Consider the following 23,624-nt stretch of genomic DNA (forward strand, 5'->3'; position numbering starts at 1 on the left):
CTAGTCACTGCTCACCCTGAGTGGGTGTTGACTTGTGTTCGATTAAATAATACGTGCCAAATGTGTATTCGTTCCCACCGTGTAACAAATGCAAGAGAATAGAGCAAAGTCTGTGATTTTTCTTCTTTTTCACCACAAACACAGAATAAACAATGTTCCTGGCAGAAAAAGCTTTCTTTTTCCCAGCACACTGTGGGTCTTTTTCCATGAGCTCATTGCAAAAACCCACGAACGCAGACGCTGGTGGGTCTCCAATGTGACACAAACACATTTGGAGAAGTGTGAGGAAAGAGAGAAAAGCAAAAAAAAAAATCAAATAATCGCAGCGCAAGAAAGAAAGGCTTTCGTGCAAGTTACAGTGCATCTTTGGAGGGTTAGTGAGTAGGTACAGAGTGGCCTCTTTCGTTGTTTGGGAGCTTATTTAGCGCCTTCCAGGTCTGATCCACTGACAGAGCAGATGACACAGATAAAGAAGAAACATTTTAAATAATTTTTGCCAGTATTTGAATTAAATAAGTGACTTTTTCAGGTCCCACTGCCAATAATAATGAGGCTTTTCAACATCACACAGCATACACTGCATATTTAAAGTTTTAGAGGACCGAGGATGCAAATCTGAAGCATATTTTCCAATCAGAATGCTGATTTTATTTAGAAGGCACACACTACTAACAACGGCATCACTGTGCCGTTACGAATGGAGACTGTTTTGACGAGAAGCATTTCATGTGAAAAGTTACGTGCGCCATATGGAAGCAGATAATTTATGCAGGTAGAAAGATGCAACGCAACTTGACGACAGACACGATCTGTCAAAATCTGCTGCTGCGGTCAGTGACTTCAGAACTGACACTGAAAAAAGAACAGTGGAGAGAAGAGATTCAGGCTGGCATGCAATGCAAAGAAGCAGGGAAAGGGTGGAGGGTGGGGGACGGGGAGGTGTGGGAAGACTTCAAACTGCCCCCCTTTGTGGATTTTCCCAAACACTGGGTATTATATTACAGTATCTTTTTGATACAGTGAAATAACTGCAAAAGCGTGACAGTGAAGAGAAATCCAGAGGAGGCGGCACTGCTACTCTGTGCTGGTCAGTCGCTTAGCGAGGAAGCAGTCATTCAAAGGTTTGTGCAGGACGACGGGACGGAGAGGACGAAAGAGAAATGAAAGAAGAAATAAAGAGACGCTCGAATCACGTCAGTTAGTCAATGAGTGGAAGTACACAACCAGTCACTCCGGTATATTAAACCACACTGACAGAGACAGAAAAGGTGTGATTTTAATCCGGTTAAATCAAATGGTTTTTAGACATCATGAAATATACTGTGGAAAAAAACCAAAAAGTTGTCTAACATGCTTGGTTGTCAATATAAGGCCGGTTATAACCGACAAAAAAAACAAATGATAACGATAGTTTAGTTACAATAAAGGTTATGTGGTTACATAAGGAGCAAGGATAGACTGATAAGTGCTGATTAAAGTTTAGTGTGTTTCAAAACTTACATTATTTCATTCATTCTTTATTTATTGTGGGTCAGTTTACAAATACTGCTCAACATTTTATGTCACTTAAAAATGTCCTAATTTGGGGGTTTTGTGTCTTTTTTTAATTAAAACAATGCTTTTTTAATCAAAGACGTTGTAATTGTTGATTATGTTTATCACAGCTGATTAAAGTGGAGTCAGTGGAGTCTCTGGAGTCATCAGACTTGTGCACTACTCCCTTTACAGAGCAGCACAATGTGGCTCATGGGGTACCATTTAATTATGCAGCCTTTTGACGTCATTAGTATTGTACGAGCTCTGCATTGCCACATATGTTTGTACATGTTTCAATAAATCGCTGCACCTTTTTCCCATATAAAGATATAAGACTTTAGCACAGCAACGTAGCTTTTTATGCATAGTCTTCATATAACATTATTTAACATGAATAAATATTAGCCAGTCATTGCATTAAAAAATGATTTTCTTCCTTATAACTAATAAATATAATATACAAGGTGTTTTTGGGATACAAATACTGTTTGTAAGTATGGGTAAAAAAGAAATCTCCAGCTATCAGTCTACCCTTACCTGTAAGATTAACAGAGATAGCGAAAGTGGCTTTGTTCTCTTTAAAATTTTACCTTTTGGCTACACTTCTGTATGGTGAAGGTGAGTTCACTCACTACCATATCTATACACTTCAGTGTGGGCTCCTTCAGCTTTTGGATCTGCTTTTTCACTATGGCTTCAAAAGCCAGGTCGGGGGTGAATAGCCCCGTCCTGTAGAGATAGGTAGGCAGTACGAGAAAGAGAAAGGAGCAGGAAAGAAATAAAAATGGTAGAAATAGGTGGGGAAAGAGGAAAATTAAAAGCATCGAATGAAGAGTTGTAAGTGGAGGTAGAAAGGAAATACAGTAAAAAGATAAGACCAATTTAAAAGAAAGCCGTGAGAACAGATGGTGAGGGAGGGGGGCAGTAAACAGATGAGGCAGGTGAAAATTGGAGATGAAGCAGGAGAACAGATTGAAGATGACAAAGACAAGAGGGGGGAGGGTGTGTGGATGGGCGGGGGGGGGGGGGGGGGAGGATAAACAGCACAGAAGGAAAAAGTGCAAGTGAGACATTTGGTTTCCCCCTAAAGCCATCCTAAAACAGGACAGTGCTGGAGCCTCTCTCTATGAACAAAGAAGACGAGGAGGAGACTGAAAGAAATAGAAAGAGCTCCCAGCCTGCGTGACTCTGCCAGCCAAAATCTCCAAGCAACACACCACGAGACCGCAGCTGTGCACCCCAACCTCCAGCCAAAACAGCCTGATCTCCCCTGGTGTCGAACCCCTCTCCACCCAGCTCTCCTCTGACTTCCAGAGGGAGTCTGATCATGATAGTTATCATCCCAGCGTTGTCGTTGAACTTGTTTGGTTACAGCCGATCCGCGTGGATAAAGATTGCTGCTCTTTTCTTTGGCCCCGCTTTTTCTCATCTTACGCTCAGAGTGCAGCCCCTGAGGCGTGAAGTTAAGCAGTAATTGTCATGGCTCCCGTCAGCTGCAGGTGCACGGCTGCAATCTCACACACGAGAAAGTTCGGATACTGAGGTCATCCAATACGCTTGCCAGGTATTCGAAATGAAAGACAGGATTTTATGTGTATGTGTTTGTCTAGCTTGCACTAGAAAAGGTGGAAAGGGTGTTGCCCTCGTGATGTTACCCATCAGTTTACTCCGAGCATCACTGAATGCTCTGATAGCTTTCTAAGGCAGACGTATTCTGATGATCGCTCAGCGTCCCCACTCTGTTTCTTCAGCACAACCATCTACCACAGCCAGCCTGTCCAGCCAAACCCTCCATGGTACTACAGTAAGGTAGGGCAGGCAGGCGTACAGCAGCCCACCCTGCCGCTCCAGGCGTCCCCTCGCTGTCCAACAGCAGCGAGGGCTGGAGGGAGTCAGGTGGTTAGAGTGAAAGGGAGCGAACAGCAGAGGGACTGAAGAGGTGGAAAGCAAGGAAAAAAGTGCTAGCTTGTATTTTTTTTACCTTCTTGGTACACTGCCTAACTGTATTGACTAGCTCAGAAATGACCATGTCCACACATTTGGTGCAAGGCTCTTTAATCTTCCCAATCTGCCTTTTCACAATGGTCTCAAAGGCCATGTCCGGGGTGAAGAGGCCAGTTCTGCCCGACACAGAGAGAAGCAGCCACAGGGCCGAAAGACGAGAGGAGGAGGAGGAGTTGGTGGAAAGAAAGAAAAGAGAAGGAATAAAGAGGGTTGGGTAGAGAGTAGAGTGTTAATTATAAAGATTTACCCTCCACTTCTGAGTTTTAAACAGAAACAAGCAAAAATTCAGCAAAAGACAGGAAAAGGCAAGGAACCGGGATGTGATCCTACACAGCAAATATTCAGTTATTGTTACACTGTTTTATACCAAAGAGGCTGTCGTGTTACTCACATTAGTCATATACCTTTTATAATCAAGCATCACAGCAAGTATTTTACATACAGGGCTTAACAAATGTAATAGAGCACCTGTCATAAAAGCAAAAACTTTTTAAAAAATAGTTTCAAACTAAAAGAACTGTAACTTGTCATCTTGATAAAAATAATAAATTTCTTTACTATTTTTCAGCTTTTTATAATAAAACAATCAATTTGAAAATTCAAGGATAACAACAATAATTTTACTATATAATTTCAATTAAAGAGCTTGTTTATATTGGTGGATTATACAATAACCAGTACTGTTATTTAGGGCTGCTGTGGAATTAACCTTAAAGTTAGTGGTGGTTTAATAAAACTGTTAAGCAGTGTATGTGCAGTAATCCACATTTAAACAAATCTAACCACGGCTCAAAACAATTATTCACACTTTTGTTTCTCAAATAACTAAATGGAGAATCAGAGCAACTTTGGGGGTCAGATATTTATTTTAACTAAAACGAAATTTACATTTTGGTTTTACAATTTCAGTTTTTAATATTTGTTTTGTTTCTTATTTCTTGATTTTTTGTATTATCCTGTTTAGTCTACATGTTATCTTACTCTTTTTTTTATAAGTCTGTTTGTTGCACATAATCGTTGTGTTTTGCTCAGCTCTCGTTATTTTAAAACATACTTAAACCAGAAGCATGATTTTCTTACATCAAAATGTGAAGAGCAACTCTTTTTTTATCTTGCTTTTACATCCTGGTAAACATCTATCTGGCATTTTAAAGACATATACATGAACGAAGTAGAAACCAGAAGGGATAGAAATCCTAAATATTTTGGCACTAATGGAAATATATTAAATATGATTTCTTTGCACAGCTCATTTATGTTTTATAAATATAAATATATATATATATACAAACCCACAAGTTTTGCCGTACACCGTAGTTTGATTTTGACAAACAAAACTCTAAATCAAAACTTAGCCGAATTTTTGGGGTGAAATAAAATAGACAGTAAACATGCACATCATCAGGAAGAGGGAACAAGAACATCCCAGAAATAAGGTACAGAGATTAAAAGCCCTTTTATCAGCATGAATGTGCAACCACATAAAAAACGAGGGTACCCAGCAGTCACCAGCTGCATCTGTTCCCAAACGACCCTGTGCTGAAGTATATTGTATAACCTTAGTGTGCAGCAGAGCCCTCAATTTGTGTTACTGCTGTCTTGGATTAGCAAGGAGGGTAGTTGCAGGTTAGATGTGACTGAGACAAAGAGATGGGAGGTGAAGCAGAGAAAGAACAGAGGGAAGGGTGGAGGGTGAGCTGGAAGGCGGACGTGCCTGATGCCATGAATGTTCTTGATAGCGTAGCTGATTTCCTTGCGGAGTTCTTTCTCGTCAAACTCCATCTGAAAGGCAGACAGAGAAAGGAAGATGTTGTCAAACATGGACATGCAGACTTTGTATTCTCCCTAACTCAGCGCTCGCTTTCATGTGACTTTGTTGACTATTCCTGCAACATCTGTTTTCAATATATTTGTCCAAGTATCTCCATTATATTTACTGCGATGCCACATTCTCCCCTGCCTTTACTCAAAATTTAATATTTTCTCTGAAGCGTGCACCATAAGCAAATAAAACATAATGATGAATTGACTTCTAGCTAGTCGCTGCGGCTTCTAATGTATCTGGCAGGCTTTGAGGGTTTTCTGTGTCTTGAGTAAGTTTTCTGGTTAGGAAGCAACCTGCTCTTTTTTTTTTTACCTCAGCAGGAAACCAACACTGCATTTTTTTATTTTTTTTTTGCAACTTGGTCACAGACAGTAAGTTTTATATCCTCAAAGGGAGGGCGAGAGAGGACAGGGAAGAAAAGCGGGGAAGAGAAAGGACGGGCATATTGTGAGAGAAAATGAACCAGACCAGAGGGAGCAAGCAAAGACCTAGAGGATTAATACAAGGTGAAAGGCGGACAGAGAAGGCAAGGGGGAGGCTTTAAAAGTGGATGGAAATGGGGATGGGGTGAGAGAAACAGTGTGAGAGGTAAGGTGGGAGACGTCGGGGCGAAGAAGCTCAGGCACTTCCTTTTGGCGAGGAAAGCGGGACAATGAGGGGAGAAATGTTATGATTTAAAGAGACTGAGAGAAACTTGACTTTAGGACCTTTTTTCTGTCGACAGTGTCTAAAATACAGACACAGAGTTATTACAAAGACAGTTCATCCAAAAACGAACTAGACTGTTTTGGAGTGAGTTGTCCATGTTTGGAGATCCAACTAAGAGCCACTTGCTTTTTGTTACATATAGGGTTTTTTTTTTAGCAATGTATCTTTTGATAAATCATGACCCAGCTCCTCAAAAACAAATGTACAAACCTTGTAGTGAGGAGACCTACTTTTCTTTCCCCCTAACAAACTTAATTTGCCGAACAAATGAAATATGCAGCTGACTAACATTACTGCTAATCCAAAGTTATTTATTTGATTTACAGACTTGAGCCACTCTTCATTTGTTTAGATTTAGCTTACAAGGAGATTTTTAAAGTAGTCTTGAGTTCTCCAGGCTTTCTGAAGGTCTTCCACAGTTTTTCTTTGGCTGCTTTTTCAGTCCAGTCCTGACCCAGTCCCAGGGCCATTATCAGAAAAATGCTTTTTGTTTTTGTTTGTTTGTTGAGCTGCTTAACACTGACCTATGAAACATTCAAGCACACATAATTAGTTCCCACGTCTAAAAACTTGTCATATCTCAGCATTGTGTGCAGTGTGGCTTAAAATTTTTTGAGGGAACTGGACAAGTGGAGTCTATCAGCTGATGAACAGAATCTAAAAGTCACGTCCTTAAGAAATAGGGGGGAAAAAATCAAGTGAAGACATGACACAGGATGGCGAGGACCTACAGCCATCTCTAAAACACAGAAGAGACTCTGAACTTGCTGTAGTTGCATTTAAGCCATCAATCTGATTCTGGTCAAAACTGATCAAATTATAAATGCAGGAAAGTAAAGTCAGATTTTGATTCACCATCTGCAAAGCTTCTGAGTGGCTAATTTTTCAGCATGACAATGATCCAAAACACACTGCCAATACAGTAAAAGCATACCTGGATAGAAAAACACACAATGAAACACTGTCAGTCATGGATCGGGCTCCCCAGAGCCTGGACCATAACATTATTGAAGCAGTGTAGGATCAACATCCACAGAGCTTTTAATGTCCTTCAAGAAGCCTGAGTATGAATCCTGAATACTATAAGAAATTATAAGAACTCTTACCTTCATAAAGGTGATCATACCAAATATTGAATTTCTAATAAGATCATTAGAATCGGAGAAATCCCCTTGTTTTGCCTTATATACTTTATTTCTATGTATGTTTGCCCATGTTTTTAAAAAAAGCCCTGAACCTATTTTCCATTTTCCTAGCATCACACACAAAAAGAGGTGTGGCTCAAGACTTTTGAACAGCACTGGATTTACACTGTACAATACCAAGTACAATATAATCGAAAGGTTTCTACGACACTAAACTGCCATATAAACCCTGTGCATAACTTCCTGACATCTCAAACCTGACACACACCTTGACCAGTTCAAAGGGGAAGCGTTCATGGAAGATGCGATTGATCCTGGCACCGCCCGACAGCTCGGCCGTGTCGATCTGGTCCCCAGAGCCCTCTATGCATTTTTCAAAATCCACCGAGAACTGCTGCACCATCCTACAGGAAAAGATGCAGATATTAACATTTGTGTGTGTGTGTGTGTGTGTGTGTGTGTGTGTGTGTGTGTGTGTGTGTGTGTGTGTGTGTGTGTGTGTGTGTGTGTGTGTGTGTGTGCGCGCTTTGTCTCACTGCAGAAGAGCCTTGGTTTTGCGAGACGGATCATCAGGTCTGAAGTTCTTGTACTCCTCCACCTCCTTTTCGATGGACAGAAGTTGACTTTGCAGCTTGGCCCGCAGATTCGGCAGGGTGTCCCGGATGTGGTTGGTCAGTTGCTGTGCAGGTCAAAGGTCAGAATAATAGAATAAGGTCACTGGAAAACTGAAATAGTGTTTTGGGAAAACATAGCAATGGGTTCACTACATTCACATGTTTACACACCTGATTGAGGATTTTTTGGAGGTAGGGAGTTCCCATGCGGTCAGCCAGGTGTCTGTATGCCGGGTGGGAGAGAAAGAACTTCCTCTCGGCAGCCATTGCAGCATTAATGTCCTTCTTTCCATCTATGTCCTTCTGGCTTCTATTCACCACACCGATGTAACCTGGACAAGCAGACAGAGAGCTCCACACTCACAGTAAACCCTAAAACACTGACAGATTTAGAGAAAACCATCCAACTCCTTTGATCATTTCCTGACAGACTTGAAACGGGTATTGTAATTTGTCTGGAAGATAATACAGACTTGTGTTAGAGCAACACTGAACTTTTCTGGGTTTTTATTTTCTACCCATGACCTCAGGTCTGAACAGCCCCTCCAAGGACCCAACTGTTTCACATGTGTTTAATAATGTTAAACCACATTTTAAGAGACCTCAGACCAAGAACTTAAAAGAATATAGACAGAAGAAGAGAAAAGGGGAAAGAGGGATTTGCATAAAACCAGAAAGAGAGAAAGAATTTCTGGATGCGTTTCTTCTTTTAAGGCGTAGAGAGACAAAAAAAAAAAGAAGTGCGGCAAAATAACCAGGAGAGGTTAGGTCACAAGGATCCTGTTTCACCTCCAGTTAAGCTTCCTCATGCATCACTCAGTTAAAAGCTGTTTCATGCTCTATAACTAAGGCAACTGTGAGCCAGCAGCCTTGTAAATGTGCATATCCACAGCGTTAGGGAGACGGGGAGAAAAAGAAGGGAGAGGGGGGGGAAAGTATAGAAAAAACAAAGGAAATGGAAAATATTCCAAAGCACATGCCTGGGTTTTAACCAAGTGCAAATGGAAAAGAAAAGCACCACATCAGCACATTGCAATAAAGGGCAGCTCACAAATTACATGCAAGTTATTTTCCAAGACAGTGTTTTTGCTTTTTTCTCTTTGCCCCTTCCCCTGCTTTTCCTTCCAGCTCTTCCTCTCTTTCACCCCTTTGTCTGTCTTTTGATTTCTTACACACTCTCCCACATCCCTTGGCCCTGTTTCTGTTCTTCGTTGCAGATGTTGGAAGAACTGAAAAGCTCTGAGTTACCACAAGGGGGAAACAGTGCGTCGTTGCGACCGACCTGAAGGAGACAGAAAAGGTGCTACTTTTTGTGTGAGCGTGCTGTCGAGGTATTACGCACCTCTCCTGAGTGGAAGCAGCTTATTCTCCAGGATGTCTTTAGCATCGGTCCCCTCATCCATCAGGTCCAGCTTGGTGATCACACCGATGGTCCTTAAACCTGACCCAGTCACGCAAATTTATCAACAGTATTTCATTATGTGCATCTGTATAAAAATAACTAGGATGATACAAAGAGCAGTTATAAATGAAACATCATTTCAAAGAGTTAAAAAACTCCTATTCGCTTCTTTACATGTGTGTAAACTGACCCTGAGGGTCGACCTCTTTGGCAATCTTTAAAGCGTCGGAGTTGGCCAGGTCAGAGTTGGCCGGGGAGACGGCCAGCATCAGACAGTTCTCCTTGGTGACAAACTGCATTAACATGTCTCTTATCTGAAATTCAATGTCAGCAGGCTGGTCGCCCACCGGCACCTTGGTCATCCCCGGCAGGTCCACAAGTGTCAGGTTCAGCACTGTGACGGTAAAAAAAAAAAGAAAGAAGAGAAAACACAAAGCCAATTCAAAACTATACTCTACACACAGATTAAATCTTCAGTGTGTGTGGAATAAAACTGCGTCAGCCTCACCGTGCGGAGAGTAAACACGCAGGTTGATGGGCACAGGGGAGATTCCCTTGTTGGCTCCAGTTGCGCGATCCGTCTCCACTTCGATCTCCTGCCGGACCTCATCAAAATCTGTAAACTTTTTACCCTTACAGTGCAAGAACTCGGCGTATTCTGGAAGAAACGGCAAAAAAGTGAGACACAAATGAAAGTAATGTGACAGAATATCAGAAGATCCGGTGAGGTGGACAGCAAAGACGGTAAACAAAGAGTTGAATCAAACACTTTTAACATGATTTTTGTTCATGGGAAATTAAAGGTTTTTAAAGTCGATCATAGTCAAAGCGATGTGTCCTTGGATGAGACTTAAGACAGATAAAAACTGTTAGATAACTCAGTTAGAGCTTGGTTCATGAAGTAACAGTTGCTGTGACCGCGTATTGATTTTAGATTAACGCAAAGTAATTTATGATTCGCACCATGACTACGCTGTGAGAAAACACTCTCTGCTAGACCCTGAATCAATGTAACAACGTGTAATTATGGTAACGGGAGGATGTTGTCATTGCAAGTCTATAGAGATGAATGGCAAATGTGCACGGATGGTTTTCCTCTGAGGATAGGGGGACTTATTAGACTCCAGGAGGAGTCGGGGTTAGGTGGGTGATGGGAGAGTGGGTTAAAAGCTGTGCTACTTTCACAAGTATTATGTCTTTCCAGGAAGGCTCAGCAACAAATAATAAAATGACAGGGGATGTTATAACAGCTACATTTCAAACAAATAAAATAAATAAAGGCCAAGAACTTGATGAGAGGAGACTGAAGGTTTGGCCAAGAATGAAGCTCCTGTGTCTGAAGAGAATAAAAAGGGATGTGGATATGGCAGCCTTTGGAACAGAAGTAAAATATTAAAGGCAGCTGGACTGGAAAGACGCACTTAAAAGGACAGAAGTAAGTGAAAACCTTCCTTTTAGTCTTAAATGAAATAGACTGTGCCAGATGACAGACTTTGACAGATTTGTTAAATACTTGTCTTTTCTTGTTTTTATGACAGGTCGTGTAATAAATTCATTAAACACTGTATTATGTTTATACCTTTTACTTATTTCAAAGCATTAGACACAAGAAAACTACTGCAATCACCGTTACAGTAGCTCTCTGGCTTTTTCGGCGTCACTGGTTAATAAGAATAAATAGACTCAAATCAGCCATCTTTACCAAATGTATTCAGAGTGATGCACAGTTCCCAATAAAATGTCAAGACAGATTTCAAGATGTCAAGATTTCTGTACAAATAGCGCAAACAGCTGTCTGATCGGCTGTAGATATCAAATATGAGTAACCAGTCAATGAAGCAGTCAAGATAAATCATTATGCAGTTTCAAAGGAATTTGGTGAGCTTTACCAGTGGGTGAGTTCATCAGCTGCAGGACCAGAGGACGGCGGGTCACAATGCCAGAGCCACGGGGAAGAAAATCCCTGCAACACAACAGATGGATGGCAGAGATGATGGTCAGTGAAAACAACCACAATGCAGCAGGGCTACAATAACAAAGTACAGTTACTGTGCCATCCTGATAATTTACTCCAAATATAAAAAGCAAACAAATCCATTCAGAAAAATGAAAGGTTGTGTCATCAATGATGTGACAGCAGCAGGAGAAAAGAACAGAGAAGAGTCAGTGAATGAAAATAATGAGGCCACCAGGCCACTTAGCTGTTTTCTACAGGGATCCGTTTTGGGAGTGCATTCAATACAGCAGGAAATAAGTAATAAAATAGCAACAAAATACAGGTCAAGCTTCAGTTGATCCATCACTGATACATGTTGAATTATGTCTCAAATTAAAAATTCTTTCATTACCAGTTAGACCCTGTTCTAACTTTTAAATTAGTCGTATGAAATAAACGAAAATAGATTCAAACTGACATCTTCATGTTCCTCGTTTTGCCCTTCAGCAGGTCACTAAACCTGAGAAGCAGCAAATTGTCATGTTGAATAAAATGACGTAATTTAAATTAAATTCATTCAGTTTACAGCTTGTAAGAACAGTGTTCGGAATGTGATGGCAATGAGCAGCGAGCAGGTATTAAGTGAAAATCGAGTCAAATCAAGTTTCTTTGCTTTTAATAAAACAGCTGCATCATGTGAGAAAGAATATGCTAACTGGAGTGTGCATGCGCTCATTAGCTGTGATTAGTGGCCCTTGTATACTCCAAAGATGACTGCCTCGAGTGTGATGACCAAACCCTAAATAAGGAGCGAAGACGGCTGGTTCGTTTATGTTTATGCCATACTACAGCCACAGACAGAAAAAAAGCTCATTGGCTAAGGCCTTTTGATCGACAAGTTGTGAACAAGCAGGCGTCCTGGGGTTTTTTTTTTTTTATCTCATGTGATCATCCATTCTGAAACAAGGTATAATCAAGATTTACAAAACAGATTTAATGTTTTATTCAGTATGACCCCAAATGAGTGAGTGACTCCATAAAGTCTGCAGCAAGTTGTTTACAAAGGTTAAGACAGAGTCATTTTCCCATAGATCTCTATAGGATGGGAAGACTTTTTATTGCAACCACAGCTATTGCCATCTGGTGGCTTACAGACAGATTGCAGGTTTCCAAGAGTTGGATTACTATTCTGACCAATATTTAACAGTTGCCACTCACCACTTTATGATTCGTTGAATAGGCGGTGCCTTCATGGAACCGTTTAGAGTTTAGTTTCGTGTGTTTTGACGCTTTTAATTTTTTAAAGAATCAGTATATTTTAACCAAAAACCACCAAAACATGACTAATGAACATCACAGCTAAATCATGTGAATGGTGACAAATTAAGAATGAAACAGGTGTTTGATATGCTTATTTCTGCTGCTTATTTCTGATTATTGCATTGAGGTATTAACTGTATGTGTCCATGCGAATGAATGTGTTCTGCATACAGCTACTGACACTGATTGTGTGTGTCTGAGCTGTAAAGCAGCTCATCCAGATGCCTGCCTGCCGGACAGCTTTGCTTTCCATTGCACAAGATCTCTTTTTTCCTGGAGCTATTCAGATGCAGCATCAGCATCAGCTCACCTCTTACACCCTGTGCCCCTCAGCTGATGTGACACCAATTTCTCAGCGATGCGAGGTTTTCTAGTTTTCTCTCCAACAGTTTCAAGTGAACCTTACTTGTAGTCACCTCAGCTTAATGACAGAAATGCAATCAAGCTACAAAACGTTTTCAATTTGCACAATGCAAAGACAAACTGTTCAGTATCTGATGAGAGAGCGCAACACTGGGCAACTGAATGTAACATTCATAAGAAATAGATGAGGTCTCTGTTTGAACCTGAGGCAAAGCCTGAGGCAGCTTGGAGTCATGAGATGAGAGTTAATCAGGTCTGAGCTGTGTTCTCTGACGAATTCACCGATCTGATGTGAAAGTTGGTGAGCACAGTGGGAAGTCTGTCAAAAAGCACATAAGGATGTTACACTGAGATATCATTAGTCTGATCTGTCTGTGCTTAAACTGCTGTAAGCATCTGCCTACCAGCACCTTTAAGCTCAATAATGAACATTTTCCTGTTAATTGTTCTTCTTGTTCTCTTCTTATGACTTGGAACTGGCCAAGAAGCAGTCTGCTACACAACAGCATAATACTATAAGAGAACAAGCAAGAAATTGGTAGTAAGATACTCTCAAATTGATCCAAAAACTAAAAAAAACAGATAATACAGGATTTCTAACATGAAGAAAGTGTCCCTTTCTGAAAGACCGAACCGTGTGATATAATCTCATAAATCCTAAAACTCCAGGTTGCTGAGTTGTACAGATATTAATCCAGCACATCTCTTAGACCACGATCAGCAAGCTTTGACTATCAATGACTATCAACAAAGACGTGTAAAATCTGTTTGCTTATTAGCAACAGCTGCTACTCTGAACCCAGCAGCAGCAGAGCGCTTTATTCTGAGCGCTGTTTCAGAGCCAGCGCTGTTCTGTTGGTGCCTGTAGAACAAAGCAAACCAGATCTCTCATCATCCACTGTTTGTGTGTCTGTCCTTTCTTCTACCTGCCCAGCAGACAGATAGTCTTGACTGCGGGTCTTCCTCTCGCTTCACTCCCAAACACCCATATTTCCTCTGCATTGCCAAGGAAACGGTCATATCCCTGAAAACACCATCAACATCCTCATTTCTTAATTGCTCATCACCTAATGTCTTCTTCAGAGAGGATGCCAGCTCCACCTACCCCCAACCCTCCTCAGATACATCCCCCACAGTGAGGTGAGGGACCGGAAACAGTCATGGTTGTGTGACTGCCAAATGTACTGAAATAATCACCACAGCACACTTTTTAAAAAAAGAAAAATGAACAAACAAAGCTGACACAAGATGATTTGTTTTGACAACACAAAGAGACATACAGAGAAACACGCTGTCTGTATTTAGGTACATTAAATATCTTCTGCCAGCACTCACGCACAGTATAAGTGCACTGAGCACTTTGAGTCCTAACCATTGTATCTGGGAAATGCATTATTGGTAATATTCTTCAATTGCATAGATTGATGAATGAACCTATTGAACAATCCGTGTGAGCAGTAGGCAGCAGGAAGACATACACCCTTACAATCATGTAAAGAAAGAAAGTACACCCTCATTTGACTCTAAGGTTTCTTGTATCAGGACATAATAAGAAAATCACCCGGTCCTTAGCAGGTTCTAAGATTACTTAAATAGAACCTGAACTGAACAACAACATATGCTATAAAAACACTGCGTCATTATCTAGTTAATAGAATCCAAGCCAAAACAAAGAAGCATTCCTGTAAAAAACTACATAGACACAATGATTCAAAAGCTTGCAGAACCAGCTTTACTTTATCTGTTCTTTTCTTTATCACTTTATCAGTCTCTCACATTGTTGTGCAGGAAGTTTGGCCATTTCAAATACTTGATTCTTTTCTTTTTTTTTAGCCATTCTGTTGGAGATTTTCTTGCTTGCTTGGGATCATCATCCAGTTTCATCACCCAAGTTCAGCGTAGCTTTAGCTCTCAGACAGACGGCCTCACATCTGACCCTAAAATACTTTTGTAAAGCCAGGAGTTCATGGTCAATCCAGTGACTGCAAGGTGACCGGGTCCTGTGATCATCATCATCATCATGTCTCCACTGTGTTTGACAGCTTGTATGAAGTGGTTGTGCTGATGTGCTGTGTTTGCTTTTTGCCAAACACAGTACTGCGCATTACAACTCCAACGCTCTGCATTATGACCAAACATCTCCCCTCACAGGAGTCTTGTGGATTTTTCAGATGCAACGTTGCAAATCTAAGCTGTGCAGCCATGTTCTTCTTAAAGATAAGAGGATTTTTCCTTCCTTCCAAACAAAACTTGTTCACTTTTTTCTAATTGTACTTTCATGTACTTTAAGATTTAACATGTTAACTGAGGCCTGAAGATCCTGAGAAGTTGCTGTAAGGGTGTTTACAGTTTGTCGCTGACCTTGGAGGACATCCACTCCTGGAAGGACTGACAGCTGTCTTGAATGTTTTCCATTTGAATAATCCTTCTTGCTGTAGAATGATGGACATAGATTTGTTTGGAAATAGCCTTTTAACCATTCCGAGACTGATGGGCAGCAACGGCTGCTAATCATGTACATTTAATTATCAGCACCTAGCTGCTGTTTACCTTTTTAAATGAACGAATAAACAAAGAATTAAATAATATGTCAGTATTTTTATTCATCAGATGACCCGATATGTCAAACATTGGACTCGAAAGAAGCTGTGCTTTCTTTTTAAATGACTGTATATGAAACTAATGTGTCGTGTTGGATGCATATGGCCATTTTGAGTTATTTTGCACTCACCCTTAATTGTTTCGTCAAGTGACTTTATGAAAAACACAAAATTAGCCCCCAGTATGCAAATTACAGCAGTTCTAAATCTGCATTTCCCTCAGTCTCTATGTAGATATACCTCATATATATTGTAGGATACCATAAAACCATCAAAACTAATCAGTTGTGAGCACAGTGAAAAGAGGAGGAAGGTGCTTGAGCATGTGTGAAGCATGTGTGTCTCCTGCAGCTGCAGCAACTCAAAGCAGATTAAACAAACTGATGTATTTTTAGGTTCCAAAACACTCAAAGAAAAGAACCTGATAGATTTGACTTTTGGAGGCACTCGGGCTAAGCCTCCATCACTTGATGTTGTGCACTAACACACAAAAACACGCCTACGCAGCTAGTAAGCGCCAGCTGCTGTGGAGTAGTGACTCACAGCTTTTTGTAATAAAGTCTACCCTCTCAGTGGTGTACAAATAAATGCCAGGACGAGTGCACACATGCACACAGACTGTCTTATTCCCTCGTGTAGACCTGACTGTTTTAATCAGTACAAAGAGCTCCACTTTAAAGAAGTCTTACATAATAATTAAACAGTACGCCCAACAGTACGTCAACAACTGCAGCCCCCAGGATGGAGTATTTGGTATTCACCCAGGATGGGTTTGCCTTATATATGTTTTAGATACTCTCTATAAGACACTGTAATATTCCCAACAACTCCAGCTCAGTATGCAGCTCTGTTGCTCTCAGCATGTGCATCACCTCACTTCCGATTCCCAGACACAGTCAGACACTGAGCCTCATCTAATCCCGCTCTAATGCGTGCAGCATTACGAGTCCTGACAGCGGTGCACCAGCACAAACAGGCAATTTTCCCTCCCGGCAGCGTTTGTGTTTTGGCAGAAGGACACTGTTTTTACTGGTGAATAATGGACGCACACGTGCACACATATTCCCATAAACCACACTGGAAGGTGGAGCCAATGAAAGGGCATTTGTTGGATATGTGGGCATCGAGATTAGACCGGAGCCAATGGGAGAATGTGTTGGAGGCGAGCTCCGACCCAAACAGAGATTAGTGGTAATCCTCTGTAGCAGTATCAGAACGAATGATGTCCTCTCTTCTCTCCGTCTCTCTCCAACTGCTTCCCCACTCCTACTATGCCCACACTTTCTTCTGTTTCTACACTTTGACTCGCTCTTTAAGGCATATTTCATTACTGCATTTAAGTCCCATAAATGCCTCATGATTTCCATAGAAGTTTCCTTGAAACAACATTTTTATTTGGTACTAAATGGAGCTGAGGTATTGTATCAATTTGAATTTACTAAACACTATCTGTTTCCAGCTTCTCATCTGTGAGGATTTCCCACTTTTATTTGCTTTATCTGGAAGATTTATCAAACAAAATAAGACATTTTGACCAAACAATTAATCGGTTAATAAAAAACATGTCATGTAAAGTTGTAACTGATGAAAAAAATTATTCCGAAAGTCTTGTGTTGCTTTTTTATTTACCAATGTCTGAATAGAGTTTATTTTTACCTAGCTAGTACTGTGCCGGACCCCAATTTTACTTCAGAACTGCCGTCATTCTTCATGGCAGAGATTCAGCGACTCTCTGGAAACATTCCTCAGAGATTTAGGTCCATATTGACACGATAGCATCTCATGGTTGCTGCAGATTTGTCAGCTGCACATCCATGATGTAAATTATGTCATGCAATCCATTCATAAAGGACATGGTCAGCAATAATACTACCTGCAGGGTTTATATGATGCTCAATGGCTACTAAGAGCCCCAGGGTGTTCCTAGAAAATATCCCCTACACCATCACACCACCACCACGAGCATGAAGGGCAGGGTGGATCTATGCTACAACACCAAATTCTGACCCTACCATGTGAATGCTACAGCAGAAATCTGATTAGATCAGACAAAGTTTTCCCCAGTCTTCTGATGTCCAAATTTGGTGAGCCTATATGAATCATAGCCTCAATTTCATGTTTTTAGCTGACACCAAATCACCTTTCTTCCCCACTTTGATGTTCAGTTTAAACTTCAGCGGCTCATCTTAACCCTGTCTACACACCAAAATGCAATGTGATTGTCTGATTAGACCTTTGTGTTAAGAAGCTGTTGAACAGGTTAATCTAATAAAGTGTCCAGTGAATGTAAATAGATGGAAAATTAGCAGATATCAATTTAAACCAAGGAGAACGATCTTGCTTGTTATATTTGTTCGACCATCAAATCCTCCAAGTCTCTGCTTTCTTTACTAGTCCATTTCACTCAGAATCATGCAAGACGTTAACACTAAAGGGAAAGTAAAGTAAAATGTTAGCACTTGATTAATTAGAGCTATTAGGAACTCTACAAGTCTAACTTTGCTGATCACATCCAATGGAATCAAAGAAAAAGATTCACGTTTTAGGCATGAGACTCACTCACATAATTCTTCATAAGCAATTTATTAAGTTAGGCCTCTACATCCCTCCCACCACCTCCCACTGGGGTTTGATTTGAACATAGTAAAGGCTTTAATCTAGTGACAGGATAATATCCTGCTGCTGCTCATCAGAACACTTTACACCCTTTCAGTGTTATGTAACATGTGGAAACAGGTATGTATCTTAAACCCTATGCTGGGGTTAACCCTCTCAGGCTCAAATTAACTCTTTTGTTGCTAATGCACAACCAAGTCCTGCAGTGGTACTTCTGAGTAAAAAAAGTAAAATATGTATGTGGGGTAATCAGGTTGTTAGTTTTTAACTGTTGCAAATCGGCAACGCCTGCCTCGAGAGGGTTAAAACAGTGATGGCAGCAGGGAGAGAAAAAAAACACTTATGTTGGAGTTTTATGTTACTGGGCTATTCCAGTGCTCACAGCCTGCACTGATAACAAAACACCTGACACACCTCAGCAAACAACAATCTTTGGGCTTCGGTGCATAAAAGGCAAACATTCCTATTATCACCATTTTCTCACCACTCATCTCCTAAATATATGACTCATTATTCCCTTAGGCAATCCTAAGAAAGACTGTGGGACATCTCCTGGCCTGTTTCGATACAAGCATGAATCCTCTGCTAAAAAAAAAAAAGCTATTGCTTCTATAATCCACTGACTGGCCCCTTTTAATCTTCCTATAATGACATGACTATAATACACGAAGAGCTGAAGAGCAACCCTCACTTCCAATGATAAAATCAGCATTTGGCTTTTTCCAGAGGAATCAGTCAAAGAGCTGTCCGTGGTGCTGAAACTGAGCAAACCTTGCAGCTAAGCCTTTGCAAACATCATTCACAGCAACTACCAAGCTCTCCTGATAAACTCAACATACTGATCTTGAACATCCTGGTTATTTTCTGTAATAGCTTTCTATGCCATCCTATGTGGATTTGTCCCATCAGCAGAGTCATCCGATTAACAATGAATTCAGTAAGAAAATTTCATTTTACTGAAAGAAATCTGCAGCACACAGCTGCTGCTTTTCCCTTTGAGTGACTGTTTTTCCTTTGACTTTCTAAATCACCTCATTCTGTTTTCCTCCAACGTTCAGTGTATGAACTGTTTTTCTCCCTTTAACATAAATGCTACGCTACACATGTAACAATAGTGGATTTACCCCCACCCTCACGGTTACTGGGTACTAACAGGTCTCGCTCAGCTGGCACTGCAAGTGTTTGGCAACGAAGACGAGTAGAGCTCTCTTGCTTTGTCTGAGATAATTAGACCTGTGGGAGCCTTAATTACTGACTGGGAAACAGCCCCAAATGAGAAAGAGCGGATGAGCTCAAATTCATATTCATAATCATGTCTTGTTTACTGCCAGACAGGCAAGCCAACAATTTGGCCGGGTCAACATGGAGAGAAATAAATCTGCAGAAGGCCAGATAGCTCATTTATTGTAAATTAAAAGACAAACATTAAACCATTTTTTACTGCAGATCAAATACCCTCAGATGTCTGGCCTGGATGAAACTACAGTGGCATCTATCAGTTTCATCTGTTTCATCACTGTTTGTTGCCATAAAGTCATATCGAAGTAAGTTTTCCATTTATTGGTTTAAAGAGGAAAAGTAAAAAGAAGCAGTTGCATCTACTTTAGTCGTGACAAGAAAATGGTTGGTGATGAAAGAAGCGATTAAAGAGGAATACTTCAAAATACAAACGCATTGTGACTGTGCATCTTGATTTGTGCTGGCATGGTGCGTTAGTGTGTTTGTTATGATCATGTTTTTAGTTTAACCTCACTGCCAAGTAGAACTTCAATTTAGAGATTCATGAGTTGGGGAATCAGAGTTTAAACTGAGAGGAGACACACTGAACTGTAAGAAGCACCGTGAGCAATAACAGTAAAGGACCGACGATAAAGACAAACAGGTAGGTTTGATTACTGCTCCTGTGCTCTTGTGAGGTTAGGACAGAATATCTCACACCTACCAGACATGTAGCATCACCAAATCAAAATCTAATCCACCAGTGAGGAAAACTGTCTCTCAAACGCTTTTTGAAAGCATTTCTTTAACTGTGTAGTTGTTAGTTTTAACCTAAATCCTTTAACAGCTACATAGAAAAAGCTGTTTGTTTATGATCACAAGGGTCGAATGAACCTGTTCACTTATCTATCTCCCATTCGTGTTCTCTCTTTCCCCCTAAAATGACATCCAGTTCAGCTGAGCAACAGACAAGCTGTAAACAGCCATTAAACTGATGCAGCAGTTTTCGGTATGTTGTTATTGGCTGTCTGGGATAACCATAAAAGACACATTGGAGGTGGGGTTGGGCAGTTTGAACCAGGAATAAAATCAATAGCATCCTGTTTGTTTTTATTGACATAAGAATTATGAAATAGAAGCAGTTTAATGAAAGCTGGACTTTCTGCAAGGCACCAACACAATTCACTATTAGCGACGGGGAAATAGAAAAAAGAGAAGCTGTGGCACGTGTAAATGCAGCGTATTGAAAAATGTGTTTAGTCAGAAAACACAATGGGTCAGTGCGGGAGGTGAAGCAGAGGACGATCAGGAGGATGGGAGAGCCTGAGCTACGTCACTGCAGCTGGACGAGGAAAGCTGGCAGGCTAAAAACGCAGCAGGCCACAAATTTTCACGAGACGCCAAAGACCGCAGTTTCTACAATTCACCGCTTGGCATTGAAATCCACCACCTTTGTGTAATAAAGTTTAAAATCTCATCATTTGTCTAAACCATTGCTCCTTTGGGTAAAACAGCATAATAAGGCGCAAAGCTGTTTCTATGACAACAGATGCGTGAGTGCAGCACAGTGTGGTCCAATTGTGAGGGTGAAGAGATCAATTTAATAGCTATTACCAGGAATAAAAAGGCTCAAAAGCGAAGAGTTACAGTAGTAATAAGATGCCAGTAGCAGATATGAATGTTTAGCTCACTTTAACTTAATATGCTTTTCATTCCAGACTTTTATTCTGAAATTTGGGGTAAGTTTGCAGGTAGATTTGCCAGAAAAAAAGTTCATTCAAACAGTGCACTTACTATAATCTACATCAGCGGTTTCTTGTTGTATTGTGTTGTGTAGCTGTCGATGCTTTGCAGTATACTAGTGTCAGCACCGGTTGCTTTTGTACTGTTATTTTAGTGTTCCAACTGTAATCTCCATATATAACTGCATGTTCTCACCTTTATTCAGAAACATCTGAACGTTTTTGTAATGAATTCCTTTATTTTTACAGCAGGTACGGTGTAGAGTACAGTTACAGGTAAACAGCAGGTCAGCCTCACCTACTACCATTTAAGATGGGGATTATAGAGGCCATGTGGTGAACTAGGTAGACCTACAGAACTATGGCTAACAGATGGATCCTTTCCTTCTGTGTCCAGTGGGATAGATGGTATTTTGTCTTGGAATACCAAGGCCTTGTTGAATGTTGGGGCGAGCTGGCTCGGAGCCACAGTGTGCATACACTATGCCCTTGCTTAAGCAGGAAATACTGCTGAATCACACAGTGTATGTGTGTGTGTGGGGGGCGCATCTTTGAACCCATTAAAAAAATCTTCAGATCCAGCGAAATACAAGAAAGCAGGAGCAGACTGACAGATAGAAGCACCATCAGTGCTGTCTGCATGCAGTAAGCTTCATTTACAGCATTATAAGCACGGGCAGACAGATGGATGAGCTGAGCTGGAAGGGCTCAAAGCTCAGGTGGACTCTCATTCTGTGTGTGTGTGTGTGTGTGTGTGTGTGTGTGTGTGTGTGTGTGCAAGGTCACACAGCAGCCTTGCATACTCCAGATTCTGTTCCCTTCCTGTGTTTTGTATCATCAGCACAGCAGTTGTGGCAGAATGAAAAAGCCTTGCATGTCTGCGAGGCTAAAGCCTCTTCACTGACACATACACACAGCGGGCATCATCCTGCACCCTTCCCTGCTCAGGATTAAATAGCCTTTGGGCAACAAAATGGGAGCCTTGCTACAGAAACAACACCTCCACCAAGCAAGCTGTGACAGTGCATGCTGCACAGGAAGTCAGCTTCCAAACTAACCCTACCTTTGTCACAGATGTCAGTGGATTTACAATGAAAATTTTCCTTTAACCGAAGTCGTTCAACAACAAATCGGGCACGTTTGAAAACTTACATCAAGCACGGGGATCATAACAAGATCATAGTAACTTGAATATGTGGTTCTTGAGTGCATCACAAGGTAGTTAACAGATAAACTACTCTGGGGATTTATGAAGGCCTAACAAAATAATCTGCCTCACGGTGTGCTCGAGGCTTTAAAACGACAGAAAGTGCGTTGAATGCGCGTTTAATTTGAAGCTTTCGGGTCTAAGTGAAGGCTTTGTGTATTTAAACCTGGCTGGGGGGGATGGGGACTTAGATGTAAGAGCTCCTTCTTGCGCGGTGCATCGGAAGCGCTCCAGCATCCACTACAGCCTGGAAAAGCCTACTTACTTCCCGACGAAGTTCTCCAGCACCGAGCTCTTCCCGGCGCTCTGTCCTCCCACCACGGCGATCTGCGGCAGGTCCAGGTTTGCGTTTTGCCCAATGGCCGAGAAAGCATCCTGCATGCGGTTCACCAGAGGAATCAAATCCTCCATTCCCCGGTTCCCCATCTTTGCGAGAGGATGATGGGCTAGCTTCCTTGACAGAACAGGGACGGATCTATGGCTTTATCTTCCTCTGCGCCCCTCCTCGCCCCCTCAGAGCGTTCAGAGGGCGTTCTAGTCTGCGCGCACTCACCGGCTCACTTCTCGCTCTGCTTCCTCATTTACGGTGCTCTTCGGTGTCTCAGATCATCTCAAGCCAGCACTCTCTCCAACACTCTCCTCTCCAAGCACCGCAGGGGGGGAGGAGGAGAAGGATGAGCTCTTGTATTTTACCAGGAGATCCCTGCAGTACTCCACACCCATCGCTAGGTGGTGACACTGGTAGATTTCTGTCGCATAAATAGTTTGCAACCTGAAAACAAAAAAACAGAGTATTTTTCATATTAAAATAAATATTTTTTAACTCACCTGAGCGAATTTGAATGCCCTTTTATATTTATGTTGTGTTTAAATTTGTGATTGCTCTCAGTTTCAATTATGAAAATGTACATTTTATTACCTTATCTTTTGACACTTTGTTAAATATAATCAATCAATCAATCAATCAATCAATCTTTATTTATAAAGCACTTTTCATACAAAAAAAAAAATGTAGCACAAAGTGCTTTACATGGTTAAAAGCAGCCCCCCCTCCCCCCCCACCCCACACACACACACGCGCGCGCGCACACTTAAAAAGTAAAATTGGACTGGGTACGCATGAGCCAAGTAAGGAAACACTATCATGGGGAGCCGTCTGCACCGGAAGCCGGTCACAGACCGCAGCCTCCAGGCTGGGCACACAGCAGGAGGGAGGCAAAGAAGCCCCCCAGCCAGGCTGAGAGGACCCCCAGAGCCCCAGCGGCCACGGTCGATCACAGCCCCGGTGCAGAGAGCGCCCTCTGAGGAAACACTGGAGATATGACCTAATAAGAGTATATACTGGGTAAAAAGATAAAATAAATAAGAACGGGATACAATATAAATAT

At 41.3% G+C, this 23,624-nt stretch overlaps 1 protein-coding gene across 20 annotated transcripts in view; it reads right to left on the reverse strand.

The window, feature by feature from the left end:
• Positions 1-22,935, reverse strand: part of dnm1a (dynamin 1a) — a 56,448-nt gene extending 33,513 nt beyond the window's left edge. For 16 of the 20 annotated variants that reach the window (XR_014874822.1, XM_085164535.1, XM_085164527.1 and 13 more), the window contains exons 1-10: positions 22,502-22,932; positions 11,124-11,197; positions 9,743-9,892; positions 9,425-9,628; positions 9,175-9,273; positions 8,004-8,164; positions 7,755-7,897; positions 7,487-7,622; positions 5,255-5,322; positions 3,518-3,656 (exon numbers count right to left, since the gene is read on the reverse strand). Coding sequence is in view for 19 of the 20 variants with exons in the window: in XM_085164535.1 (XP_085020661.1) it covers positions 3,518-3,656; positions 5,255-5,322; positions 7,487-7,622; positions 7,755-7,897; positions 8,004-8,164; positions 9,175-9,273; positions 9,425-9,628; positions 9,743-9,892; positions 11,124-11,197; positions 22,502-22,662 (1,335 nt within the window). In the remaining variant the exon portion in view is untranslated. Of the gene's footprint in view, positions 1-2,126; positions 2,266-3,517; positions 3,657-5,254; positions 5,323-7,486; positions 7,623-7,754; positions 7,898-8,003; positions 8,165-9,174; positions 9,274-9,424; positions 9,629-9,742; positions 9,893-11,123; positions 11,198-22,501 lie in introns of all 20 variants that reach the window. The other 4 variants (XM_085164520.1, XM_085164516.1, XM_085164533.1 and 1 more) reach the window with 3 other exon arrangements.
• Positions 22,936-23,624: the final 689 nt, after the last annotated feature.

This window comes from Neolamprologus multifasciatus, chromosome 7, assembly GCF_963576455.1.
Source record: "Neolamprologus multifasciatus chromosome 7, fNeoMul1.2, whole genome shotgun sequence".
In the NCBI taxonomy this organism is placed as follows: domain Eukaryota; kingdom Metazoa; phylum Chordata; class Actinopteri; order Cichliformes; family Cichlidae; genus Neolamprologus; species Neolamprologus multifasciatus.